Here is a 25833-nt window from a genome sequence, read left to right on the forward strand (position 1 = left end):
ACGCCAAACAAGTAATTCTTCCATTAATTCTGTAACACATCGGTCTTAGAAAGAACTAAATTTAGAAATAGCTAAATTAGAAAGAGCTAAATTGAGATTGGTACAAGTTACTCTTCAATTGTGAGTTTTTGAGTCAACTTCAGACGGCCATAACTTTCAACATAGGATGAGTTAGGTGGCCCATGAGGTATCAAATCAAAGGTCGTTGAGTCCTCTTTCTAAAGCTGTTAGTTTGCTAAAATCTGAGTTCGGATGAAGGAGATATGCCCATTTGAGTGTAGCTTGTCTAGTTAAGGAAATTCATCTGTTTTAAGGAGGGGTGTTTTGGTCTTTTCTACCCCACTAGTTGAGTTTTATTTTGAGAACAAATTCTGTTTTAAGCTTATTTTTGCTTGAGTTAGTTTTCCGCTAGTAGTCAGCCAAGATGAGGGTTCACTTGGGGACCAACAATAGTTCTCGAGTGTCGGCGACGCCCAGGGTGTAGGCTCGGGGCGTGACAATACAATTAAGTTCAAAATACATTTTTAATATGTAATTTGATTAGGATACAAACAGTGAATGATTGAATGGTTTTGTTTTTTTTGTATGTTGGATGCTTGGAATATAAAATAATTTGGAATCATGCATATTTAGTTGATCATCTATAAATTAGACATTGAATATAATATATTTTTGGAATACATAACAAATAAGAAATACATCTTTTGTCATGAAATACAATTTTTGATTGTTATTATGATTACAAATTTGTATGTTTTGATGATTGTAATACAAATTTTGTTGGAATACAAATAAGAATATATGTTTTTGAAAAATATACAAACCAATGTTGTATCTTTTCTCAATGAACACGAGTTTACATAAGTATATGGGTATACATATGCTTCTTAAATAAGTACAAATTCATTTGACATACCTATTGGAATGAATACAAACTAATAAAGAAATACAAATGTCATTATACAAACCCAAACATGAAAACCTTAATGAATACAAGTACACATATCATACATATTGCAATGAATACAATTTAAGAAAGGATACAAGATTCTGAAGAAAAAAGTACAATTACACTGTGAAAGAAATAAATAGATACAAATATGGTTCTTAAAGAAATACAAATTGATAAAGAAATACAAGTTTCATTATACAAAATACAACATGAAAACTAGAATGAATACAAAAACAAGTTTGATGCTCAGGAAGTTGTTCTTCCTCAATTTGATTTTCATCAAATTTTTGGACTTTGCCGCTGGTAGATGAAGTACCTATAATTTTCGTTTTCTTAGATTTGCTCTCTTTAGCCATTTTTCCTTTTCTTAGTTGTGAACTGTGAAGGTATCAACTACAAAGAGGTTCAATAAAGAACTTGGAAACATTAAAACGATCATCTTCGGCCTCTTCATTTGAAATAAATATAAATGTCGATGGTTTTTCCATGGAAAAATAAGGTTCCAAATTTATTTTAATTTTGATGAACAGTAGCCTTCAAAGACTCATTGTGCTTTGAGATGAAATATTCTGTTGAATATGATGTTAAAACTGAGTGTGTGTGAGAGAGTGCAGGCCTTTTCATCTGCTATTATGCTGATTGATGACTTTGGTCTCTGTTGGTAGATAACTTCCCTCCCAGCCTGACAGTGCCACTCTCTCTAAAAGACCAACTTCGATATGGTGAAAATCCTCATCAGAAGGCTGCAGTTTATGCTGACAAGTCTCTGTCTGAGGTTAATGCTGGTGGAATTGCAACTGTTATCCAACACCATGGCAAGGTTAGAATTCTAATGTTTACATTTTAATGTTCATAACTTGGCATGTTCTCAAATTCTGTTTAGTGTCCATTTGCACACTGCATATTTCATTGCTCTAAATTTAACATCACATGAATGGATTCTTCTAGTTGAAGTTTCAAGGCTAATGACTCTGCCTTCTTCTTGATGTAGGAGATGTCATATAACAACTATCTGGATGCCGATGCAGCTTGGAATTGTGTCTGTGATTTTAATAAACCAACATGTGTTGTTGTGAAGCATACAAATCCTTGTGGAGTTGCATCACGGAATGATATCATTGAAGCATATAGGCTAGCTGTGAAAGCAGATCCAGTTAGTGCATTTGGTGGTATAGTAGCCTTCAATGTCGAAGTTGATGAGGTAAAATTACTCAATGGACCTATTTAGATGCATATTTTGATAATTTTGTTGATTATGATCTTACAATTGTGCTCTTTTTGTTTCTTTCTAGAAACCTAAATGGGTGATGATGCGTTGTATTTGGTACTACTTTTATGTTGAATTTTTTTTTTATGTGCTATACCACACCTTCTAGTGTTGGAGAAATACAAAATCGAACTTTAAGTTTAGGTGTCACATCAAGGTTGACAACTCTTTTAACTAATCTGTTTTGGTTCTTTGCAGGCTCTTGCAAAGGATATTCGAGAATTTAGAAGCCCTACAGATGGTGAGACTAGGATGTTTTATGAAATAGTAGTCGCACCAAAGTACACAGCGAAGGGTCTTGAGGTTCTCCGTGGGAAGTCTAAGACTTTGAGAATCCTTGAGGCAAGTAAAAACAACAAGGGAAAACTTTCTCTTAGACAAATTGGTGGTGGTTGGTTAGCTCAGGACTCAGATGATTTGACCCCGGAAGATATCCAATTCAATGCCATGTCTGACAAAACTCCACAAGAAAATGAGCTTAATGATGCACAGTTTACTTGGTTATGTGTCAAGCATGTCAAGAGCAATGCCATAGTAATTGCAAAGGTACTTTTTGGCTGATATATCCAATAAATGATATTTCTTTCATTGTTTTCTAAATATAATTTTTTTATTGCAGAACAATTGTATGTTAGGAATGGGGAGTGGACAACCAAATTGTCTAGAGAGTTTGAGGATTGCTATGAGGAAAGCTGGAGATGAAGTAAAAGGAGCTGCTTTGGCAAGTGATGCTTTCTTCCCATTTGGTACGTACATGTACTGGTAGAGCAAGTCTAACTTTAAAACAAAGTGGGACAATAGGTTTCGACAAACTATGACTAGTCGAAAGTGCAAATGCAAATTTTAAGAAAATATACCATAAAGAAGAAAATTGTTATCTTCTAATGTGCCTTAGACGCATGTTTCTGATTGATTTTTTTTTTCTCATAACAATATTTTTTTTTTTGAATTAAATCAGCATGGAATGATGCTGTTGAAGAGGCGTGTCAAAGCGGAGTGAGCGTTATTGCAGAACCAGGAGGGAGCATAAGGGACAAGGATACAGTGGAGTGCTGTAACAAGTATGGAGTCTCGCTTGTTTTCACCAATGTGAGATACTTCAGGCATTAGATGTTTGGTAGGGCATCATTAGACGCATCATCTATTATCTTTACCAAGTTTTTTTGATAGCTAACATTCATTTCTGATAGTTTTGAGGAATTCTCTCTGATTTAGGAGTATGAGTGTGTATCATAGGTAAATTGTTCCTTGTATGGGAAATCGTACTTGCTTGTCTAGTAAGTTTTCGAACTACTTGATGGGCTAAGTTATCCAAACTAGAGCAATAGAAATGTCTTCTTCAGGCTTATAGTCTGGTGAACGTTTCTGAAGCCACATTTTCATCCCTTCAATTTCAACAACTCTCTTGTACCATACTAGATTGAAATCATCATCGTTTGTGAAATTTATGAATACATTGTACCTAGTGTCATGAGCTTCAATCTTTACAGAGTAGAAATTGAGTTTGTAGTTGAGGTGTACGCAGTGGTAAGAACTATCCCAGCAATTGCTCCCTGTGTTGATTCATCTCAGTTTGAGCCTCTGTACACACCGGAGCGTACTGTGTCCAATGGTAAGATATTTTGGTCGTGCGCAATTAGAAGACCTGATTGTCGATCTAATCGCCATTGTAGACACAAAATATGAAATTACGGAAAGATTTTCCTTAGAACTATCTGAAAGTTATCCAGCTTGAGTTACGACGGTACGAATAATCAACAGTTTCATTATTGGCCAACTAATGGTACAATATCACCAATGATTAAGCTTATTAGAAAGTGCGAAGATATATAGATGCTTTTATTATTGTTACACTGGATTGGTGACAATAGGAATTACATGCATATCAAGTTCTCTTTTCACTGACACACCAAGATACACCTCACTCATATCCAATTCTTCATGTTTCATCCCATTGGGTAGCTTCCAATCAAAATGGTATAGAAAAAGAGCCAATGGATGCTCTACATTTGCCAGACCAAATGACATGCCAGGACACATCCTTCTTCCTGCACCAAATGGTATGTACTCAAAATTATTTCCATTGAAATCAATTGAATTATCAAGAAATCTCTCTGCTTTAAAGCACTCTGCATCCTCCCAATATCTCGAGTCTCTTCCAATTGCCCAAGCATTCACCAACACTTGAGTTTTTTCTTGTATCTCATAACCATCAATCTTACATTTTTCTCTACTCATCCTTGGGAGTAACAAAGGGCCAGGTGGATGCAACCTGAGTGTCTCTTTGATGACTGCTTTTAAGTATTTCAATTGATCAAAGTTTGATTCATCCACATAACCTTTTTCACCAAAAACTCTCCTGACTTCTTCTTGTGCTTTCTCTAAGACACTTGGGTTCTTGAGCATTTCTGCCATTGTCCAATCAACAGTTGTTGCTGAAGAATCTGTTCCCGCTGCAAACATGTCCTGTTAATGTGTACAACATGTCATAAATTGAGAAGTTCATATAGCTTCTACATATAAAAGTATGTCATTCTTTTTGGAATTGACTAAAATGAGAAGAGTATCAGAGTAGAGTGAACTAACCAAGATCACTGCTTTAATATTTTTTCGAGTTATTTCATATTTTCCGTCATTTTGTACTCTTAAAAGGACATCCACCAGGTCCTCATGCATACTTGTGGTGTTGTTGTTAACAACAATATGATCATCTATAATCTCATCAAGTAGCCTATCTACTTCATGATGAAGCTTCTCCAATTTTGACCTAAGACCAGTTATATGTTGAAGCCACTTGATTGAAGGGTAAAAATCAGCAATATTAAAGCCAGTCCCAACTTTAAGAAGTTCACATAATATAGATATAAACCTCTCTTGGTTTTTGAACTTTTTCCCAACTGCTGCCCTAGAAGTGAAAGCCAACATAGTAGAATGTAGCAATTGAGTCAAATTAACAGGGGATCCAGCATGGCTAGCCAAGAATCTAGCAAGACCTGAGACGGAGGCGGATCTAGAATGTCAAGAGTAAGTTCAAGTGAACCCGTAGAGTGTTGGATTAGAGAATTACAAAACATAGAAAGAGATGCTCCATATTATTTTTGAAACAGACTAAAAAAGAATGTTAGACACTTCAGTTAAAACAGAGCGAATGGAGGGATCTTAGTAGCTCAGTTGGTTAACTACTTGAACTTTTACCTTAAGGTTCGATTCCTCACCTTGTAATCTCCTTTCTCTATTTCATTTAAAAAAAAAGAAGAGGAAATACAAAAAAACAAGTGAATTTACAGTTTCGTCAAAAGTTTGCTTGTTTTCTATAGTTATATAAGCATAATTTGAAATCATTAATTTAAAATTTTGAATCAACTTATGACCTGAGAATTCTTCTTCTCTAAGAGACCGGAAGGACTGAACGCGCTTGGTGCTTAGAAGATCAAGTACACATATTTTACGCATCTGTCTCCAGTAATCACCATATGGAGCGAATCCTATGTTGGCGGAATCATAAGAAATAATCTTAGCAGCAAGAGGCTGAAACCTTGATGCAAAGACTATGTCTTGAGTTTTCATCACTTGTTTTGCAGTTTCAGGTGTGGAAACAAGTATAGTAGAGACATGTCCAAGTTGCATGTGCATTATTGGTCCATGTTTTTTAGAAAGGTCACTAAGGACTTTGTGGACTAAAGGGCCACCAGCTGCTAATTGATGTAAGTTTCCAATAATAGGTAATTTCCATGGTCCTGGAGGAAGCTTTGAAGAAGAAGCAGCATGGCTACTTCTTATTTTAAGAATAACAAGTATGAAAAGTAGAGAAGCAAAGAAATAGATTGTAATAGACTCCATTTTTGCATAGTAGACAACTTCTTTTTATGTAGAGTGGTTTCTTCAAAACTATGATCATATATGTAAGTAGTAGATGTATATATATGCATATGTATTATCTTGGGATAATTGGCGGAATAATAAAAAAGTTGTAATAATAAAGATAAGTTGTTATCTAATGCACTATCTAATATAAAGAAAAAATCCTTTTTGCCGGAAAATTTGGTCAGAATGGTAAAATAACATATTTCACGTTATGTTATTTTACCTTTTTGAACATTTTTATCCTTTTCACTTTAATACCTTTTAATTAAAAAATGGAAAAAAGATCAATTTATTTTAAAATAAAAAGGATATTATAAACTTTTTAAATTTCTGACCAAATTTTGCCCAATTTTTTTAGCTATTTAGCATTACCCTAATATAAATAGTCAAGCAGCCACTTTTGACAGTACTTGCAATGCGACTTAGTCCAAACTTTGAAATTTATTATGTTATTTTTATTGAAGTTAAATTAATTTTAATATCCCAAATAGTAACTAAAATACTATAAGTTATTAGATACTTTTCCTCTTATATGATTTGAATTTCTCTTATTGAATATTTAATCTTAATAATTTTGGTTTTTGGGTGTCATTTCGATTGATATCTTTTTGCTCATGCAATTTAATTATTTTTTTATACTAGAGTGATTTAAGTATTTTGTCTTTGCTTCACATTATTTTACACTTTAATATGATAGATCTCTATTATTACCGTATTTCATGTTTTTTTTTTAATTTCACCTCCTTTTTAACAATAAAAATATCTAGAATTTTTTCATCAAAGTCTCATAAAAATATGCATGATATCATGTTCTAACTTCTATTTGTAACTTTTATACATGACATATTTTAATTTTCTTAAATAAAAAAAACTAAATCATATCAATATTGAAGAAATATCAAGATAATGAAATGATTTTGGAAAGTCTAACTTTGATCATATCAAAATTGAATAACATTAGTCATTATTAGAGGATAGAGATCTTATAAGAATGAGTTTAGAACAACAGAAGCCATAGGCACTTGCATTGCATAATATTAGAGGATAGAGATCTTATAAGAATGAGTTTAGAACAACAAAAGCCATAGGTACTTGATTGCATAATACTTTTTTCGATCTATTCTATTTTTCATGTTTTTCTTTACACATCTCTTAAGAAAATATTAATCGAAAGAATAGTTCGATTTTTTTTTTTTTTTTTTTTTTTACCGTGGTTTCCGGGCGTCGCTTTGCGAACCCGACTAGCTGTACCCACCGGGTCCCGCTGTTTCAAGGCGGGTCCACCACGGTTAGTTCCACGGGGCCCTGGAGACGCGGCCGGTTTGTAATGCCTCCAGTGGCCCTGCTGGGGCTCGAACCGGCGACCTGAAGGACTTTGTCCCAGGCCTTTACCAGCTGAGCTACCCCTCAGGGTTAAAGAATAGTTCGATTAAATCATTTTTATTTACTAGTATTTGATTTTAATTTATTACTCACTTTTTGGAGGCTGACCTGAACTTCCCCAACTAGGGGTGTACATAGGTCGGTTTGGTTTGATTTTTCATTAAAAAAAACCTGAACCAATTATGTCGGTTTATAAATCTAAAAACCAAATCAAACCATCTAAAGTCGGTTTTTTCGGTTTCGATTTTAGTCGATTCTTTCGGTTTTTTTTGGTTTTTCGATTTTTTACAACTATACGGTATTTAAAAAAGAGATCAAATATATTTTTACTTACCTATGTGATAAGCTAAACTTAAAAAATGTTAAATGAATAGAAATTTTAAAAAACTCGGCATAATATATAAATGTGCCCTTTAATTTGGCTCTACCTTTCATCTATGCCCTTCAACTTTGGGTATGCACAAGTAGACACTTAAACTTGTATAAAGTTGAACAAGTAGGCACATGTATCCGATGTGGGATATACACATAGGATGCCATGTAGGAAGCGAATTGCCACGTAGAATGCCACATTTGACGTGTGTGTCTATTTGTTCGATTTTTGAATAGTTTAACTGCCTACTTGTGCACATCCAAAGTTGGAGGACATAGATGACAAGTAGATCCAAATTAAATGACACATTTATGTATTATGCCTTTAAACTCAACTTCAACTTCAAAAATTTCAAATAAAATGAGAGCATTTTTGGTTTTGAATTATGCACCAGTCTCCGTTTCGGGACCAATTTAGAAGTACTATATCCGTCCTAATTTATGTGAGGTAGTTTGACTTGATATAGAGTTTAAGAAAGGAAAAGAAGACTTTTGAAATTTGTGGTCTAAAATAAGTCATAGATGTTTGTATGACTAATCATTTCTTTAAGGGTAAAATGAACATTTAAAAGTTAAATTGTTACTAAATATGAAAATGTGTCATTCTTTTTTAGATTGATTAAAAAGGAAAGTCAATCATATAAATTGTTTAATTTGCGGATGATATATTGTAATTGATGTTCATTCAAAATATATTCCTTTTCCACTAATGACTTTGTATATCTCTTAAGAAGTAATAATTGATGTGAATATTTTACCATGATATTCATATGGATTGATGTTTAGTATTAGATCTTGTAAAATGATTTGGGGAATAAGTAACTAATACTTATATATAATTAATTAATGCTGATATTTATAATTAAAATAAATGAAAAAACATATTTTATGTGAATTACTTATTTAATAGATGCTTATGAACCGCACGCTAATGTCATGATATTGACTATTCACTTTCAAGCCTCAATTAATTTGAATTTGCCTCAAGTAAAATCAATTAAAAGGAAAAAGAAAATACTTCATATTTTTTTAAAAGAAAATTGAAGTAGAAAACTATGATTAAAGTATGAAAGGGTCCATCTATCTATTTGCTTTCATCTTGCGTTGGAAGTATGTGATATAGGTAGATATTTTATTCTCGTGTACATAAATGTACCATCTCTTCCAATTTTCAATTCATCTTGCATTATGTATTAAAATTAAACGAATTTGCATATATATATATATTGTTTTTCTTAACACTTGAATATATAAATCATGGTATTATTTTGAAAATAACAAATATAAAATATAATTTTCCATTTTTACCCTTACATGTCAATTTTATATATCTTTTAATTTTGTATTCTAAAATAAAATAAATGCCTAGGAATTATGGGATCATAAGTCAATTCCATTTGGCTACTAATCAAACATCTTTTTAAACCACATATTATAACTTAGGAGGATATTCATTAACATCCTTCTTTCATGTCACTATTTCGTTGTGGAATAAAATCATTAGAAATTTTTTTCTAAAATATTACTAATAGTCCATATTTCGAGCTAGTACTTGTCACCTCCGTAGAAGAGTAGCCAGCGATGAACGACCTATACTTGAATTACTTTGATTCAAGACAATGTATCAAAACATCTAAATCAACCATAGGTCTAAACAAGAAGGGGTACAACCTCATACTAAACATAAGAAATCCTAATGCAATAGTCTAAGTCTGAAATGGTGGACATAGACGAAAGAGAACTCATGGCAGCCCGGAAGAACTGGCTCACCCTTGAATTCGAACGATCACCGATCTTCTAAGCGAGGTCTGTCAATAGCTGCCTGAAGATGCCCTGTACTCAACAAAGAAAGAACAAGTGCAGTATCAGTACACAACCACAGTGTACTGGTAGGATCACACGGCTATCCCACTAAGTGCAACATACATATGCCAATACAACAATACAATCACATGCATATATCGAACATATACAAGATTATCAACACTTACGAACAAGATACAATTTTACATTTCTTAAGATACACAATTATATCAAATCATTGGTCCTCTCATGGAACCCAAATCCAAACAGTTAGCATTCCGGAACGTGGTACCCGATCCAATGATTATGTCGGAACTTGGCAACCGATCCCATAATTAGGCCAGAACGTGGAAACCAATCCAAGTTAGTGTGTCAGAACGCAACACCCGATCCATTCAATAAGCCACCATCACAATCACAAAGTACATTCCCATAATCATACAATCAAGTCATGATTCATGGCATTCATCATTCATATAACCTCGTTTACAATTAATGTGATCAATAATGCAACATTCACATACATACATGTATCATAATGAAGCAAGAACAAACATACATGACACAATCATAGAATCACAACTATTACCTACCTCGAAACAAGCTTGAAACCCTAAGAAACTTGATCCTTCCCTTTCCGAATTCGTGCCGCTTATTCTTGGTCTACAAACAAGCAATATAATACGGGAATCAATAAACAATCACTAATTACCCGAATTACTAACAATTCTAACAACCCTAGATCATACCCATGATCCCAATCTCCCAATTAGGGATGTTTCCATCATAAATTCCAGATCAAAACCCTCCCCCATCAATAATTACCCATTAGATTACGTTCTACAGATCAAAAAATGGATTCGGGGAGTTAAAATCTTACCTTTAGCCTTAAGAATGGTGGAAAACTGTCAAGAAAAGACCTGAGTTCATTCCTTAGCTCTCAAATTCGAAAATTGCAGAATAAAACATTTTTGGGGTTTATTTACGACTTTAAGTCGCGTCTGGCCCGCCACGGCGGCACCCACCCCACTACAACGGCCTCGCCTTGGCGGCAGAAATCCCACCCCAGTGGCTTGCACGGAACCAGTAAGCTATTTTTAATAATTTCAAGACCCCATTTCACAACACACCTTCGACCAACGACATTCAGAAATTACCGTTCACGCCAAGATCAATTCTGGGAGTTCTACTCGCCCGAATTCAATTCCGTAAAGTCGTATGGATTCCTTAACGTCTTATATATCTACTCATGTGATCAAATTCATAATTAGATCACCCAATTACTACCAGATTTCCCTAGACCTCACATACTCCAATTTCGTCCAAATCTGGACTACGTTGGGAAATTCCAAATTACTATGAAAAAGTTTTCCGACCTAAAAATTTTCCCCGTTGGCTTTTCTATAACGACGGAACCCGGTCGTTACATATTGAATTAATTGAATAATTTAATGGGGTTCAATTTTCAAAATTTGAATATTGATATTTTAGTCTCTAAAGTTGATTAATGTTTCACAAAATTAAGAAAGTAGTGTATTATTCTTTCTGTTAAAGTTGTCCTAGATTTTTTCCGAAATCAACAAATTTGATGATGTATGCATATCAACCTAAAAAGAAAAAAAAATCATAATCAAGGATATTTTAGTTATTTCCTCCGTCCCATATTAGATTGGCATTTTACCAAAAATATTTGTTCCATACAACTTGATCACTTACTAAATCAAGATAGAATTAATCAAAATTTTCCCATTTTACCCTTAAGCCTTAAGACGTTTAAACAAATTTTGAAGATTTAAAATTTTCTTTTTTTAAGAAGCTAATTTATATAAATAAAGAGCTAAATAGTAAATTTAATCAACTAGTGGTGATTTTTTAATTACCTTGTAAAATAAAAAGTATCCATGTAATATGGGATATTACATGGGATAGAGGGTAACATTTATTTTCTTGTGTCCAAGCATATCCATCAATTATTTTGGACCGGAGAAGTTAGTATCGACACACACAGAGAATTTTCAGTTTTCTTCTATTCCTTCTATCCAACAATACACGTCTACTACTCTATTGACTTTGCACCCTTCTTAAGAATCTATAGATAGAAGGTAATTTTACTATATCACCCTTTGAATATAATAAACACATTGTCTTGAAAAATATAATAAAGAGATGACTATAATTAATGATAAGGGTAAATAAGTAACTAAATGTAAAATTATCCATTAATTTTATAAAATGAACAAATATTATTAGACATCTCAAAATAATATAATGAATAACTATTATTGAACGGAGGGAGTCAAGATACGACATTTCTCAAAGAGAATATTATTAGGATAGCATTATTTTCTCCACAGTGGAAAAACTTAAAAATGTGACAAAGTTTAGGTAGAAAATTATTGTGCATTCATTTACTCAGCAAGAATATCATTTACAAATCAAATTTATTTCTATTACTTCGAAAGTTACATACGTACCATCAACTAGTTCTCCATCCATACTTACACCAAGACAAAGAAAATAAAACAAATAAAAGTAATACTCTCTCAGTTTCAATTTATGTGATCTGATAGAATGCGTGCGTCCACTCTTTGTCAATGGACCAGGTCCCTTGACTCAACAAGAACAATAACGAAGAGTAAATAATAACAAGAACACAACACAAGCAGTTTACGTGAAAACCACCTTCCTCAAGGGAGTAAAACCACGACCTGTCACACATGATTTTCAAATGTTTCCACTAATCTTCCTTAAGCAAAAGTGAAACCCAGTTACAACCAAAGTGAGAAAAAGCTATTAATCTCACAACCAAGTAATAACTCTATTACTTGAAGAGCCTAAGCAGATGCCACACTGCCCACTAAGCTATCACCACTAGACAACTTAGGATTCAACTAAGCAACACACAAGTTGTCCACTAAACCACCCACTCTAGATGACTTAGACTTTGACTAAGCAACAAAATAATGCTGCCCACTAAATCAGTTACCCTTGACCGATTTAGACTTTTCAACCAAAACACAATATCTGAATCCTTTATAGATTTAGGAATAGATTTACAATGTACGTGTAGAAGAAATAATCCTAAGACAACTAAGTTTGCAGCTCTATCAGGTCCCTATTGTTCTTGAGGATGATTCTTTCACTTTTGTAAGCCTTTGCAAGAATTCTTGAGAGTTTTCAAGTTGCAAAAACTAAAGTTATGACTATTGGACATAATTTTTATGAAGAATAGTCACAACCTTCGAGGCCATGCCATTGGCTTAGGCTTCTGCCACTTCTGCCACAGTTGTAGACTGTGCACCAACCAATTGTACTTTTTTTAGCCTGGCAGTTGTGTGTATATTTGCTCCTGGGATCAGGTCGGGGTCAAGTCCCTTAACAAGGTCCCTGGGTTTGTCAAATCATCAAAACTACAACTAACATTTTCCCCCTTTTTGATGATGACAAACTATACACACAGTGCACACAGTGCCTACAATTTCTTCCCTCTGTCAACAACACCTTATTCTATTCATTCCCCCTGTCAAGCAGACGACCTTCTACCAGCCTAAGCACCCAATGATTCCCCCATTTGGCATCATAAAAAAGAAGAAGTGCAGTAAACCAACATAACAAGTAAGTTTGTTAAGCAAGATCATAGCCAAAGGCAACAACATCATGAGTCTAAAAAGAAGAAGAGATAGAAATTAGTCACAACAAAATAGGAATCAATTTCATAGCACAAAAGTCAACATTCAATATGAGAACCTTGGACACTGTCCACACAAAACTAAAGACAAGGGAGAGGACTATGAGGAAGGAGGCTGATGGGAAAGGGACTTGATGATAAAAGTGAGTCTAGTATTTTCTTCGTCATTGTCCTTGATCGCTTTCTCTTGAAGAGTAACAATTTTGGCAAGGAGCACCTCATTCTGTTTCCTCAACTCTTTAACTTCTGCAGTACCAGGTCCCTCAGTCTGCGCTTTAAGCAACTCAGCTTTTAGTAGAGCAATTTCAGCTTCTTTATTGCTCACACGCACAATCATCTCTTCCAACTTATGTTTCAACTGATCCTGCTCCATTATCAACTGAGAGACCTTGCTCAGTGGATTTGCCTTTCCTTCTATACACTCACATTCCACTAGCGTACTGAGGGTGAATGATTGTTTAGCAGTTCTAATTTTACCTGTTCCCACTGGTGTGTTCAGATGATGAAACACCTTGGTCAAAAAGTTGCCATATCCCATGTCATGTTTTCCTTTGTGTTCAACCACAGTCTTGTACATGTGCTCTAGCATGAGGGCTGGAAGATCTATGGGATCAAACTTATAAAGTCACTCCATGATGAACAGATCAGATGCAGAAGCGATAGTTCATTTTTCTGTTCGAGGAAGAAGTATCTTGTTGACAAATTCAAACAACAGCTGATACTCTCTTTTCATGAATTTCTTTTGAATCCCAGCACGTCTAATGTTAAGGATTTTAGAGCATTCTTTGACAAACTCCACAGTGCAAGTTTTTCCAATGACGGACCTGGTCCTTTCTCTCGGTACCTCCTAGTATTTACCCTAGCATGTCCTCAGTTAGATGCAACCTTTTATCCCCTACCATGGTGTTTAGGCTACCATCCTCTTCAAACTCAATGTTATAGTAAAACTCATGTACCTATTCCTCATGTAAAACGGGTGATTTGGTCTAGAACAAGTGAGTCCATGACTGGATTTCCACGAGATCATACAGAGAATTCATCATATGCTTGGTGATGATGTCAGGGTCAAACACTCGACCTCCTAGAGCCTTATCGAGACGTAAATTGTTGACAATTGACTGTTTACTTTATTCGTGGTCAAACTTATTTCCCATGGGACCAGGTCCCGTTCCAGGTGCTGGTTTTATGGCAGGAGAGGTTTCTCTCTTCCTCTTGTTCTTCTCATTTTTGGACATAACCCTTCTTGCCACAGATGCTTTAGACTTACCTTTTCCCTGACTCTTTCCCTTACTAGGCTTCTTTACTTGTTTTTCCCCCTTTTTTTCAGAACCTTTTCCCACACCTTCATTTTCAGAATCTTCAATGGAGACATCCACCACATCAGTATCAGGTATCTTAAAAAGTACATTACCCGATTTCATAACATCACCCATCAGTTTCTTTGAATCAGATCTAGTAAAAGGCCTTCTGTGTCTCTTCAGTGACCTTCTCCTTTCCTTTTGTGGATATAGAGACCATTTTGTTTTGAACAATCCATCGGAGGGGGCCATTATTCTTGTCAGTGTCAGTAGAATTGGACGAAGGGTAGACACCAAACTCAGGAGTTTGGTCAAGCATTGGTTGAAAACCCCCAAGCAAATCGTCCACAAACTGTTCTCCTTCTTCACTTAGTAACCCTCCCCTCATCTGGGTTAGACTCTTGACGACTAGGCTCTCACTGGCTGCGAGAATATTTGACTCAAACGATTTATTCTCAGGAAGGTCTCCCTCAAATAAGTGGTCGGACAACACAGCAGAACAAGGACCGGGTTCGGGTGCTGGGTTATTAAAGTCTAAGGGAGACTAGGGATTAAGAGGACTGGTTTCACCAATGTTGACCGGAGAGATGGTCGACATTTTGGAAGGAGACGGAGCATTAGAAAATGTGTAAAAAGCCATTGGGTCTATTTCTAGCATTTTCTTTGAAGGAGATGGATATTGAGACATTTTGTTTGAGAGAAGGAGATGAAGAGTGACAGAGAGAAAGTGAGAGAAAAGGAGGAATAAGGGTTTTGGCGGAAGGCTTTGGAGAGAAAGAGATTTGAAATGTGGAGAGAGATGGAGTAAATAAATGACTTATAAAAAGAACTTGAAACGATGTGTCATATCCCTGAGTAGACGCGTCACTTAGACTTAAAGCGATGGGACAACGGTCAGAAGGACCGATGGCTGACACGTAGAGATCTCAACGGTTCTCGTTCAAACAGTTTAAAAGAAATGTAGAGAGTGCTAACCTTGAGAGGGACCAGGTCCTCAACTGCAAATGAGATTTGATTCCTGAATGGTTCTGACCATTCTTCGCTCTAGTGATTTTCATGAGTGCATACCTGTAGTAGGTACATGATTGATCTCACTTAAACAATACATTACGAGTAATGATGATACCTGCCCTCCAGATCATAGCCAAAACAAGGATTGGATGCCTTTGAATAGAATTAGGTCAGTGCATATTCATTATTCCTAGCTTCAACCTGTTGCTCTCAAATTGATCCTTGCTGAGAGCCTTGGTGAAGATATCTGCAATTTGATCTTCTGTCCTGCAATACTGCATGATGATGTTCCCTTTTTCAATATTATCTCTCAAGAAGTGATGTCTGACATCAATGTGTTTTGTTCTTTTGTGCTAAATTGGATTCTTTCCCATGTTGACTGCACTGGTGTTGTCACACATGAGAGGAATGGTGTGAATATGAACTCCAAAATCCTCTAGTTATTGCTTGATCCAAATGAGGTGAGCACAACAAGATGCAACCGCCACATATTTAGCCTCCGTAATAGAGAGAGCTACTGAATTTTGTTTCTTAGTTCCCCAAGAGATGAGTGAGGATCCAAGAAAATGAGCCATCCCAAATGTTCTCTTCCTGTCAACCTGATATCCTGCAAAGTCAGCATCTACATACCCTACTAGTTCAAATGAGTCACCTGCCAGATAGAATAAGACCAGGTCCCCCGTCTTCTTTAGATACCTCAGAATCCGCTTGACCGCCTTCAGATGTGATTCTCTTGGACATGTTTGGAATCGTGCACACATTCCTACACTGAAGACAATGTCAGATCTACTAGTTGTTAGATACAATAGAGAACCAATAATCCCTCTGTACATAGTTTGATTCACTAGTGGATCAACCTCATCTGTTCCTATTTTAGAGTTTATACCCATGAGGGTATAAATAGGCTTCGAGTCCACAATATGAAACTTCTTCAACAGCTCATGTGTGTACTTTTCTTGACAAATTGAAGTCCCACTTTAAGTTTGCTTGAGCTGTAGGCCTAAGAAAAAATTCCTTTCCCCCATCATACTAATCTCAAATTCATTCCCCATTAGAGTCGCAAATTCTTCACACAGAAATTCAGAGGTGGCTCCGAAAATGATGTCATCCACATACACTTAAATGATGAGCAATTCTTGTTCCCTTTTCATTAAAAACAAGGTGTTTTCTATCTTACCCCTCTTGAAACCATTCTTCAGCAGGAATTTGGGCAACTTTTCATACCAGGCTCTGGGTGCCTGTTTCAGTCTGTACGGGGCCTTGTTGAGTTTGAACACATGATTTGGGAAGTCAGTATCCTCAAATCCAGGTGGTTGTTTTACATATACTTTTTCCTTCAGATCTCCATTCAAGAAAGCACTTTTGACATCCATTTGGAAGAGCTTGAAACCCATGAAGGCTGCAAATGCTATGAGGATTCTGATAGTTTCCATTTGAGCAGCAGGGGCAAATGTCTCATCATAGTCTATGCCCTCCTCCTGATTATAGCCTTGAACAACTGGTTTGGACTTGTTCCCAGTGATAAGACCATTTTCATCAAGCTTATTTCTGAACACCCACCTGGTCCCTATGATGGTTCTGTCAGCAGGTCTTGGGACCAGGTACCATACATTGCTCCGCTCAAACTGATGAAGTTCATCTTGCATTAAATTGACCCAGTCAGCATCTTTCAAGGCTTCTTTCACATTTTTAGGCTCAATGGTAGAGATGAAGGCTGAAAATGCAACCAGATTTCTCGTCTTTGACCTGGTTTGCATTCCAGAATTCAGAGGGGAAATGAGATTCTCAAAGGGGTGAGATGAACTGTGCTTCCACCCTAGTTTAGAGGCCAAGGGTTGGGGTTGAACCGTCTGTTCTTCTTCATCTTCAGAATCGTCATTCTCAAGAGGATAAGTTTTCTCTTGACTTGCATCATGAGACGGGCCAGGTCCCATAGTAGGTTGGTCATCCTTCTTCATCTTCTCAGGTAGACTAGGATCAACACCATCAGATTCTAGATTCCCTTTAGCTTTAGGCTTGTTAGCTTCAATATTCAGGACTTTGACAAGCTCAATAAGATTATCATCGTCCTTCATCTCCAGGTGTTTCAGATCACCACTTTCATCGAAAATCACATGAACACTTTCATCAATACATAGTGTTCTTTTGTTGAAGACTCTATAAGCTTTGCTTGAAGATGAGTATCCCACAAAGACACCTTTATCACTTCTGGGATCAAACTTTCCCAGATCATCCTTGCCGTTGTTTAACACAAAACACTTGCACCCAAATGCCTTTAGATAACTGAGCTTGGGTTTTTTGTTGTTGAGTAGTTCATACGGAGTTTTGTTCAGGAGAGACCTGATCAAGCATCTGTTAGTCACATAACACGCAGTGTTGACAGCTTCAGCCCAAAAGTTTTGAGGAAGATTAGACTCGATGAGCATTGTTCTGACAATATTTACCAAAGATCTGTTCTTCCGTTCCACCATACCATTTTGTTTAGGTGTTCTGGGAGCTGAGAAGTTATGATTAATACCACTTTCTGCACAAAAAGTATCAAGTTTTGCATTTTCAAACTCGGTTCCATGGTCGGACCTGATCTCTGCAATCAAGTAGTTGAGCTTGGTTTGGATCATCTTGAAAAATATCATCAGCACATCAGCTGTCTCAGATTTTGACTGGAGAAACATAGTCCACGTGAATCTTGAGTAGTCATCCAGAATCACCAGGATATACTTCTTTCCATTTCGATTTTGGATTTTCACAGTCCCGCACAGATCCATGTGGAGAAACTCAAGAACCCTTGAAAAGCTTACTTGCTTCTTTGGTTTGAATGAGGATCTGGTTTGTTTCCCTTTGGCACATGCGTCACACACTTTGATGTCACTGAACTTCAATTTTGGTAAACCACGTACCAGGTCCCTAGATACAAGTTTGTTTAATAGAGACGAGCTCACATGACCTAGCCTTCTATGCCATAGAATGACATTTTCACTTTGAACACTGAGGCATGTCAGATCGTCTCCATGAGTTGTTTCCAGACCTGTCACATACATGTTTTTCCGCCTTCTGGCAGTCAGGATCACCTTCTTGGTAGACAAGCTGGTGACAATGCATTTGTCTGAATAGAACTTGACTTCGCTTCCCTTATCACAAATCTGGGAAACACTAAGAAGACTGTACTTTAACCCACTCACATAGTAAACATTTTCAATGGAGTCTTCAAGTGATATTCCAACCCTGCTAACTCCAAGGATATACCCCTTCTATCCATCGCCAAAAGAGACACCTCCACCTTGAAGTGCCTTGAGTGAAATGAAGTTTTTGGTGTTTCCAGTCATGTGCTTCGAGCATCCACTATCCATGAACCAGCACTGACTCCTAGTTCCTTCACCCTCCTGTAACAAAAATCACTTATTAGACTTGGGAACCCACTTAATCTGAGTTCCCAGAAAGGTGATAGGGGCGTAATAAAAGTGTTTCTTGCCCAATGAGGCAGGTTGGTTCTTTTCTTGTTCAAGGACTTAGACATGGGAGTAGGTCCCCTTCTTGGAGTTGTCTTCTGTCTAGAATAGACTGAAACCTTTTCTTGAAAGGCCTTCCAGGCAGGACAGTCCCTTTTGAAATGGCCATTTCGACCACAATGAAGACATACTAAATTATCCGACATAGAGACATATTTACTATGGGGATTGTAAGAATGGGTGATATTCAAGCTACCTAATCCCTTTCTGTTGTAGTTGCTTTGACTGGTGATTTTGGAAAGTAAGTTGGTGGAACTGGTCAATTTTAGAGAAGTTTGAAGTTCTTCTTTAAGACGAACTAAGTCCCTTTCCATCTGATCATTTATTTCGAAGGCTAGAGCAAGTTTGGTTTCAGCCGTGTTCAGACTGACTTCTAGCCCTGCTTGCAAGCTAGTAGCCTCCCCCTTTTCTTTTTCCAGATTTCTCAATCACTAGACTCAATTGTTCCTTTAGTTCTAGGTTTTCAGATTCTGAAACCATTACTTGTTCATCAGTAACTGACATGTGCACAGTCAACACTGTTATTTCTTCACCTAAACTAACAAAACTCATGTTCATAGAGTCCTTTCCAGTGGTTAACTCTATGACATAGTTAATCAAAACACCAGCTAGGTTTCTCAGCCTTCTGATATAATAATTATTCAGATTTTGTTTAAGATCAAGGAGAGTTACCTTTTCTTCTTCGTCTTCATCATCTGATTTCGCCATGAGAGCAAGCATGCCATCAAGTATGTTGGCATCATCTTGAACAACCAGCATAGATTCATCATCATGACATTCTTATTCTTCTGACTCACTAGAATAATCTCCCCAGACAGCAAGAGCCTTCTTCATAACGTAGTCAGCTTGCAACCTTTCTTGTATTTTTCTCAGGTACCAGGTCCCTTCTCTTGTCTTTTACACCTGCAGGTCTTTGATACTCTTTATTTTCAACCTTGAGTATCGGGCAATCTCTTATGAAGTGCCCCGTCTTTCCGCACTTGTGACAGAGATCACTAGTAGTTGCAACACGAGGGAGATTCCCTCTTCTCTTGAACCCTCTATGTTGTCTCACAATTTTTTGAAATCTTTGAGTGAGATAAGCCATGTCATCCTCTTCACTAGAGTCGTCTCCAAACTTGATTTTGAGAACTAGAGACTTGTCTTTCTTAGCTTCCTTCTTTGAGGTGTCTTGATTTCTGTTCATTTCATGAGTTTTGAGATTTCCAATGACAACATCCATTGTCACAACCTTCAAGTCCTTTGCTTCAGTTATGGCATCTACTTTACTTGCTCATGACTTGGGAAGAATTCAAAGAATCTTCCTGACCTGCTTACTAGAGCTAATGAGTTCTCCCAAGCTTCGCAACTCGTTGGTTATGGATGAAAACCTTGTATACATGTCATGAACGCTTTCACCCTCTTTCATTGTGAAGTTCTCGTATTGGGTGGTCAACATATCTACCTTCGACTCCTTCACCTTCTTTGTCCCTTCGTGAGTTGTTCTTAGACTGTCCCAAATTTCCTTTGTCGATTCACAAACAAAGATACATTTGTACTCTTCAACACCTATACCACACACTAACAACTTCTTAGCTCTGTAGCTTTTCTCGATCTTCTTTCTGTCCGCCTCGTTGTACTGTTGGCGAGTCTTTGCAACAACCTTTGTGATTTCACCATCTTTCACTTCCACAGTTGGAATGAAAGGTCCATCCAACACTATGTCCAATAACTCGCTGTCCTCAGCCATGAGATAGTCATACACCCTTGTTTTCCACCAACTGTAAAACTGACCATTGAAACGAGGAGGTCGTGTTGAAGATTGTCCTTCTTCAACGTTCAGTGGAGCAGCCATTTTTTTGCTGAAATATCTCTCTTGGTGTTAATCAGCTAGAGAGTACATGCGCTGATACCAATTGATAGAATGCCTGCGTCCATTCTCAGTCAATGGACCAGGTCCCTTGACCTAACAAGAACAATACCGAAGAGTAAATAATAACAAGAACACAACACAAGCAGTTTACGTGAAAACCACCTTCCTCAAGGGAGTAAAACCACGACCTGTCACACATGATTTTCAACTGTTTCCACTAATCTTCCTTAAGAAAAAGTGAAACCCAGTTACAACCAAAGTGAGAAAAAACTATTAATCTCACAATCAAGTAATAACTCTATTACTTGAAGAGCCTAAGCAGATGTCACACTGCCCACTAAGCTATCACCACTAGACAACTTAGGATTCAACTAAGCAACACACAGGTTGCCCACTAAACCACCCACTTTAGATGACTTAGACTTTGACTAAGCAACAAAACAATGCTGCCCACTAAATCAGTTATCCTTAACCGATTTAGACTTTTCAACTAAAACACAATATTTGAATCCTTTATAGAGTTAGGAACAGATTTACAATGTACGTGTAGAAGAAATAATCCTAAGACAACTAAGCTTGCAGCTCTATCATGTCCCTGTTGTTCTTGAGGATGATTCTTTCACTTTTGTTAGCCTTTGCAAGAATTCTTGAGAGTTTTCAAGTTGCAAAAACTAAAGTTATGACTTGGACATAATCTTTATGAAGAATAGTCACAACCTTCGAGGTCATGCCATTGGCTTAGGTTTCTGCCACTTCTGCCACAGTTGGAGACTATGCACCAACCAATTGTACCTTTTCCAGCCTGACAGTTGTGTGTATATTTACGCCTGGGATCTGGTTGGGATCAGGTCCCTTTACAAGGTCCCTGGGTTTGTCAAATCATCAAAACTACAACTAACATGATCAATTTCAAATTTTGAGATTTAAATAAGTCTATATTTGACCATAAATTTTTCATATATCTTTTAAATATTTTAGATTGTCAATTATTATGACGTATAGTACTTTTTACGTAGTTTACAAATATATAAATTTCATTTTTAAAAAATCAAAATTTCATGCGCAAATTTTCAATCAAACATAAACCGTTTAACTCTCGAAAAACAATATGTGTCACATAAATTGGGACAGAGGGAGTACTTCAATTTCCACCACCAAAAGCCAAATTTACTGCCACAAAAATTGTTACGCAGATCAACTATTAAGATATTAGTCACTTGATTCGTGATGAATTTGTTTGTAGGATTTTAACCCAAAAAATGCCTCAATAATTAATTTGAGTGTTTGTCGAAAAGCTCGTATGGGATAAAATTTAATTTAAATTTTATAAAAGATGATTAAAGACAAGTGAATTAGGTTTGATTTTCCTTTTCTTTTTGGACTAAGAACTAACTAGCTAATAAAAGCAGACAAAAAGTTAAATAGCTCGTTGATGCCAAGATCTGAAGATTAAAGATGATCAGTATACTATTTAAAATGAGGAAACTTACATAAATATACTATATTTAAAAAATATTTACCATTTATAGCAATAACATTTTTTTCACTTAATCATTTTTAATACATTTATAATACAATTTTAATACATATTACAAAAAACATTGTATTATTCACATATAATACAAGTTTTATTGATGGATAATACATTTATCACACATTTTAATACACTTATTGTACAATGTGTCAATTTCTTACCAAACAAACATAATTTATTTTAAAAAAACCAGTTATAATACATATATATTGCATACGTAATTCACTGTTAATACATATTGCAGATTTTGCTATGTATTGCTATAAATGATAATAAATAAAACATATCACTTAAATTAGTAATTATTTATTAAAATGTAGCAATCCAAGTAATTTTTCCTTAGAGGGGGGAAATTTCAAGATAGCTTGTTATAAGTGAGAAAAAAATGAGATGCTTTTCTGTTATAAGGCAAAATCTCCGGGTTAATTAAACCTTAAAAAAAAAATTAGTCTAATGACTTTGCTAGATAATTTCTCATAGTTCAATGACCTTTTAAGATATTAACTCTATGAAATTATGCTAGCAAAGTCATTAGACCACAAATTTCAAAAGTCTTCTTTTCCTTTCTTAAATTCTATATCAAGTCAAACTACCTCACATAAATTAGGACGGATATAGTACTTCTAAATTGGTCCCGAAACGGAGACTGGTGCAAATTTCAAAACCAAAAATGCTCTCATTTTATTTGAAATTTTTGAAGTTGAAGTTGAGTTTAAAGGCATAATACATAAATGTGCCCTTTAATTTGGCTCTACTTGTCATCTATGTCCTACAACTTTGGATGTGCACAAGTAGGCAGTTAAACTATTCAAAAATCGAACAAATAGACACACACGTCAAATGTGGCATTCTACGTGGCAATTCGCTTCCTACATGGCATCCTATGTGTATATCCCACATCGGATACATGTGCCTACTTGTTCAATTTTATACAAGTTTAAGTGTCTACTTGTGCATACCCAAAGTTGAAGGGCATAAATGACAGGTAAAGTCAAATTAAAGGGCATATTTATATATTATGCCGAGTTTTAAACTTGTTCTTCATTATATAAATGGATTTCTCCATAGTTTTGAAGAAACCACTCCACATAAAAAGAAGTTGTCTACTATGCAAAAATGGAGTCTATTACAATCTATTTCTTTGCTTCTCTACTTTTCATACTTGTAATTCTCAAAATAAGAAGTAGCCATGCTGCAAGTGCATTATTGGACATGTCTCTATTTCCAAGTTGCAAGTGCATTATTGGTCCATGTTTTTTAGAAAAGTCTCTAAGGACTTTGTGGACTAAAGGGCCACCAGCTGCTAATTGATGTAAGTTTCCAATAATAGGTAATTTCCATGGTCCTGGAGGAAGCTTTGAAGAAGAAGAATAAGAAGTAGCCATAAAAGACATTGTTTATATATATATATATATATTGTTTTTCTTAACCCTTGAATATATAAATCATGGTATTATTTTGAAAATAACAAATATAAAATATAATTTTTCATTTTCGCCCTTACGTGTCAATTTTATATATCTTTTAATTTTGTATACTAAAATAAAATAAATGCCTAGGAATTATGGGATCATAAGTCAATTCCATTTGGCTACTAATCAAACATCTTTTTAAACCACATATTATAACTTAGGAGGATATTCATTAACATCCTTCTTTCATGTCACTATTTCGTTGTGGAATAAAATCTTTAGAAATTTATTTTCTAAAGTATTACTAATAGTGTTTCGAGCTAGTACTTGTCACCTCCGTAGAAGAGTAGCCAACGATGAAGGACCTATACTTGCACTACTTTGAAAGTTGTACTATTTTGTTGTCATGTTTTATTTTTGGAGAATTTTCTCGTCAGAAATATTGCTGCATGAGTCGCATTACAACTACTGTCAAATGTGGCTGCTTGACTATATAGTGGCATAATAATTTCTCTGAGTTTGAAATCTAAGTGACGGAAAAAAATAATTAAATAACATATAAAAGAAAAATTATACTTTGTCTCTTTATACTATGGTTTGTACTTTAGAAATTATATCTAGTTGCTGATTTTTAAGAAAGTCAGAATGTTATCAGTTATTTTATTTACTACTATGGTTTGTACTTTAGAAATTATATCTAGTTGCTGATTTTTAAGAAAGTCAAAATTCTGTTCTATTTTTTCTAATCCTATCTCATTTATTTTGTTTATGCTGCAGTGTTTCTATGGTTTCTATTATCTTTAAAACTTTTTCGTCTTTAGACTGACTATGTTTTGCTAAATTTATTATTAAATCTGTAACCGTATTTAAATGTTGATTCTCGCTATGCAAAATATGGTCTCCTTCTGTGAAATTACACTTAAGTAGTGATCCAAATTTTAGTCTTCGATATTTCTTTTCTGAAACTATTTCTAAATCTAAGTATTCTAACCTCTTAATACTTCCTATTATGCTAAATATAGAGTTCTGTTTTTGCAATCTTGTGTTTCTATTCTAATTTCTTTTGTATAGTGATCAACTCTTGCTCCTATAGTGGGTATTTGTAAATCTATTTGTCTTATTTCTTGATGTATAAAGGAATGCTAATTGGTCTATTGGACATAAAATACAGCATGTTATGGAAATATTACAAGAAAAGTGTACGAATATACAAATACAAAAACAATTAAAGCAAAATGAGACTGGTTTTTGTAAAAATATATATACAACACAAAGCTATGATCAAAGTACACCAAATAAGAAATATAGAAGAAAATATCAAAATAACCAAGACTACAGACCAAGGAAAAAATATTATCTAAGAAAATCTACGGCAAAAAAGCCTTATCTAAAAAAAGAGTGTGTACAAAGTGTGTGAGTGCTTTAATTTTCAAGTAGCTGCAAGGTCACTCGGGGACTCCCGAAAGGGAAACCTCATTCCGGCCATTATCATGTAAGTAGTTTTTAGTTTTCTAGATCTTTGTAACTTTCTCCCTATATCATGTAGATATTATTATCGTACTATTGCTATGTATAATTATTTACTATTTCTATAAATAATGTTTATATTACTATAATGTTTATTTAATAGTTGAATTACTCTTAGTAAATGGTTAGTTCCTTATCTTTTTAGTAACCCCGATGGATTAACCTGTAAATACCTAAGGAAGTTGAAAGTCCGCCATGGTTATGGAACCAAAAGGACTGTGTATCCTAGGGTGGGGTTAAAGAAGCAGGTGCTAAGAAAAGGGGTAAGGAAAAGAGATGAACAGAGTAAAAAAAAAAAAAAGTAATTTTGGGAGAAATTACATAGATTTAGTAACAAATCACTACTAAACAAGATAACGGAGTA

General features: G+C 35.4%; 3 protein-coding genes across 3 annotated transcripts in view; 2 read left to right on the plus strand and 1 right to left on the minus strand.

The window, feature by feature from the left end:
• LOC125826341 (copal-8-ol diphosphate hydratase, chloroplastic-like) overlaps window positions 1-25833 on the plus strand; it is a 75055-nt gene that overhangs the window by 12227 nt on the left and 36995 nt on the right. The window lies entirely within an intron of this gene.
• On the plus strand, window positions 1174-3693 carry LOC125827002 (uncharacterized). The gene is made up of 6 exons (XM_049506356.1): window positions 1174-1255; window positions 1618-1772; window positions 1944-2153; window positions 2418-2765; window positions 2839-2965; window positions 3178-3693. The coding sequence occupies exons 1-6, from the start codon at window positions 1174-1176 to the stop codon at window positions 3327-3329; spliced, it is 1074 nt and encodes a 357-aa protein (XP_049362313.1). The 3' UTR covers window positions 3330-3693.
• LOC125826348 (premnaspirodiene oxygenase-like) lies at window positions 3965-6066 on the minus strand. Its single transcript, XM_049505655.1, has 3 exons — window positions 5591-6066; window positions 4806-5212; window positions 3965-4685 (listed from the first exon to the last, which is right to left on the minus strand). Exons 1-3 carry the CDS (start codon window positions 6057-6059, stop codon window positions 4068-4070), a joined length of 1494 nt encoding a protein of 497 aa, XP_049361612.1. The 5' UTR covers window positions 6060-6066; the 3' UTR covers window positions 3965-4067.

The sequence above is a fragment of the Solanum verrucosum genome, unplaced genomic scaffold (genome assembly GCF_900185275.1).
Source record: "Solanum verrucosum unplaced genomic scaffold, falcon-dt-bn FXZP01000060.1, whole genome shotgun sequence".
NCBI classification, from domain to species: domain Eukaryota; kingdom Viridiplantae; phylum Streptophyta; class Magnoliopsida; order Solanales; family Solanaceae; genus Solanum; species Solanum verrucosum.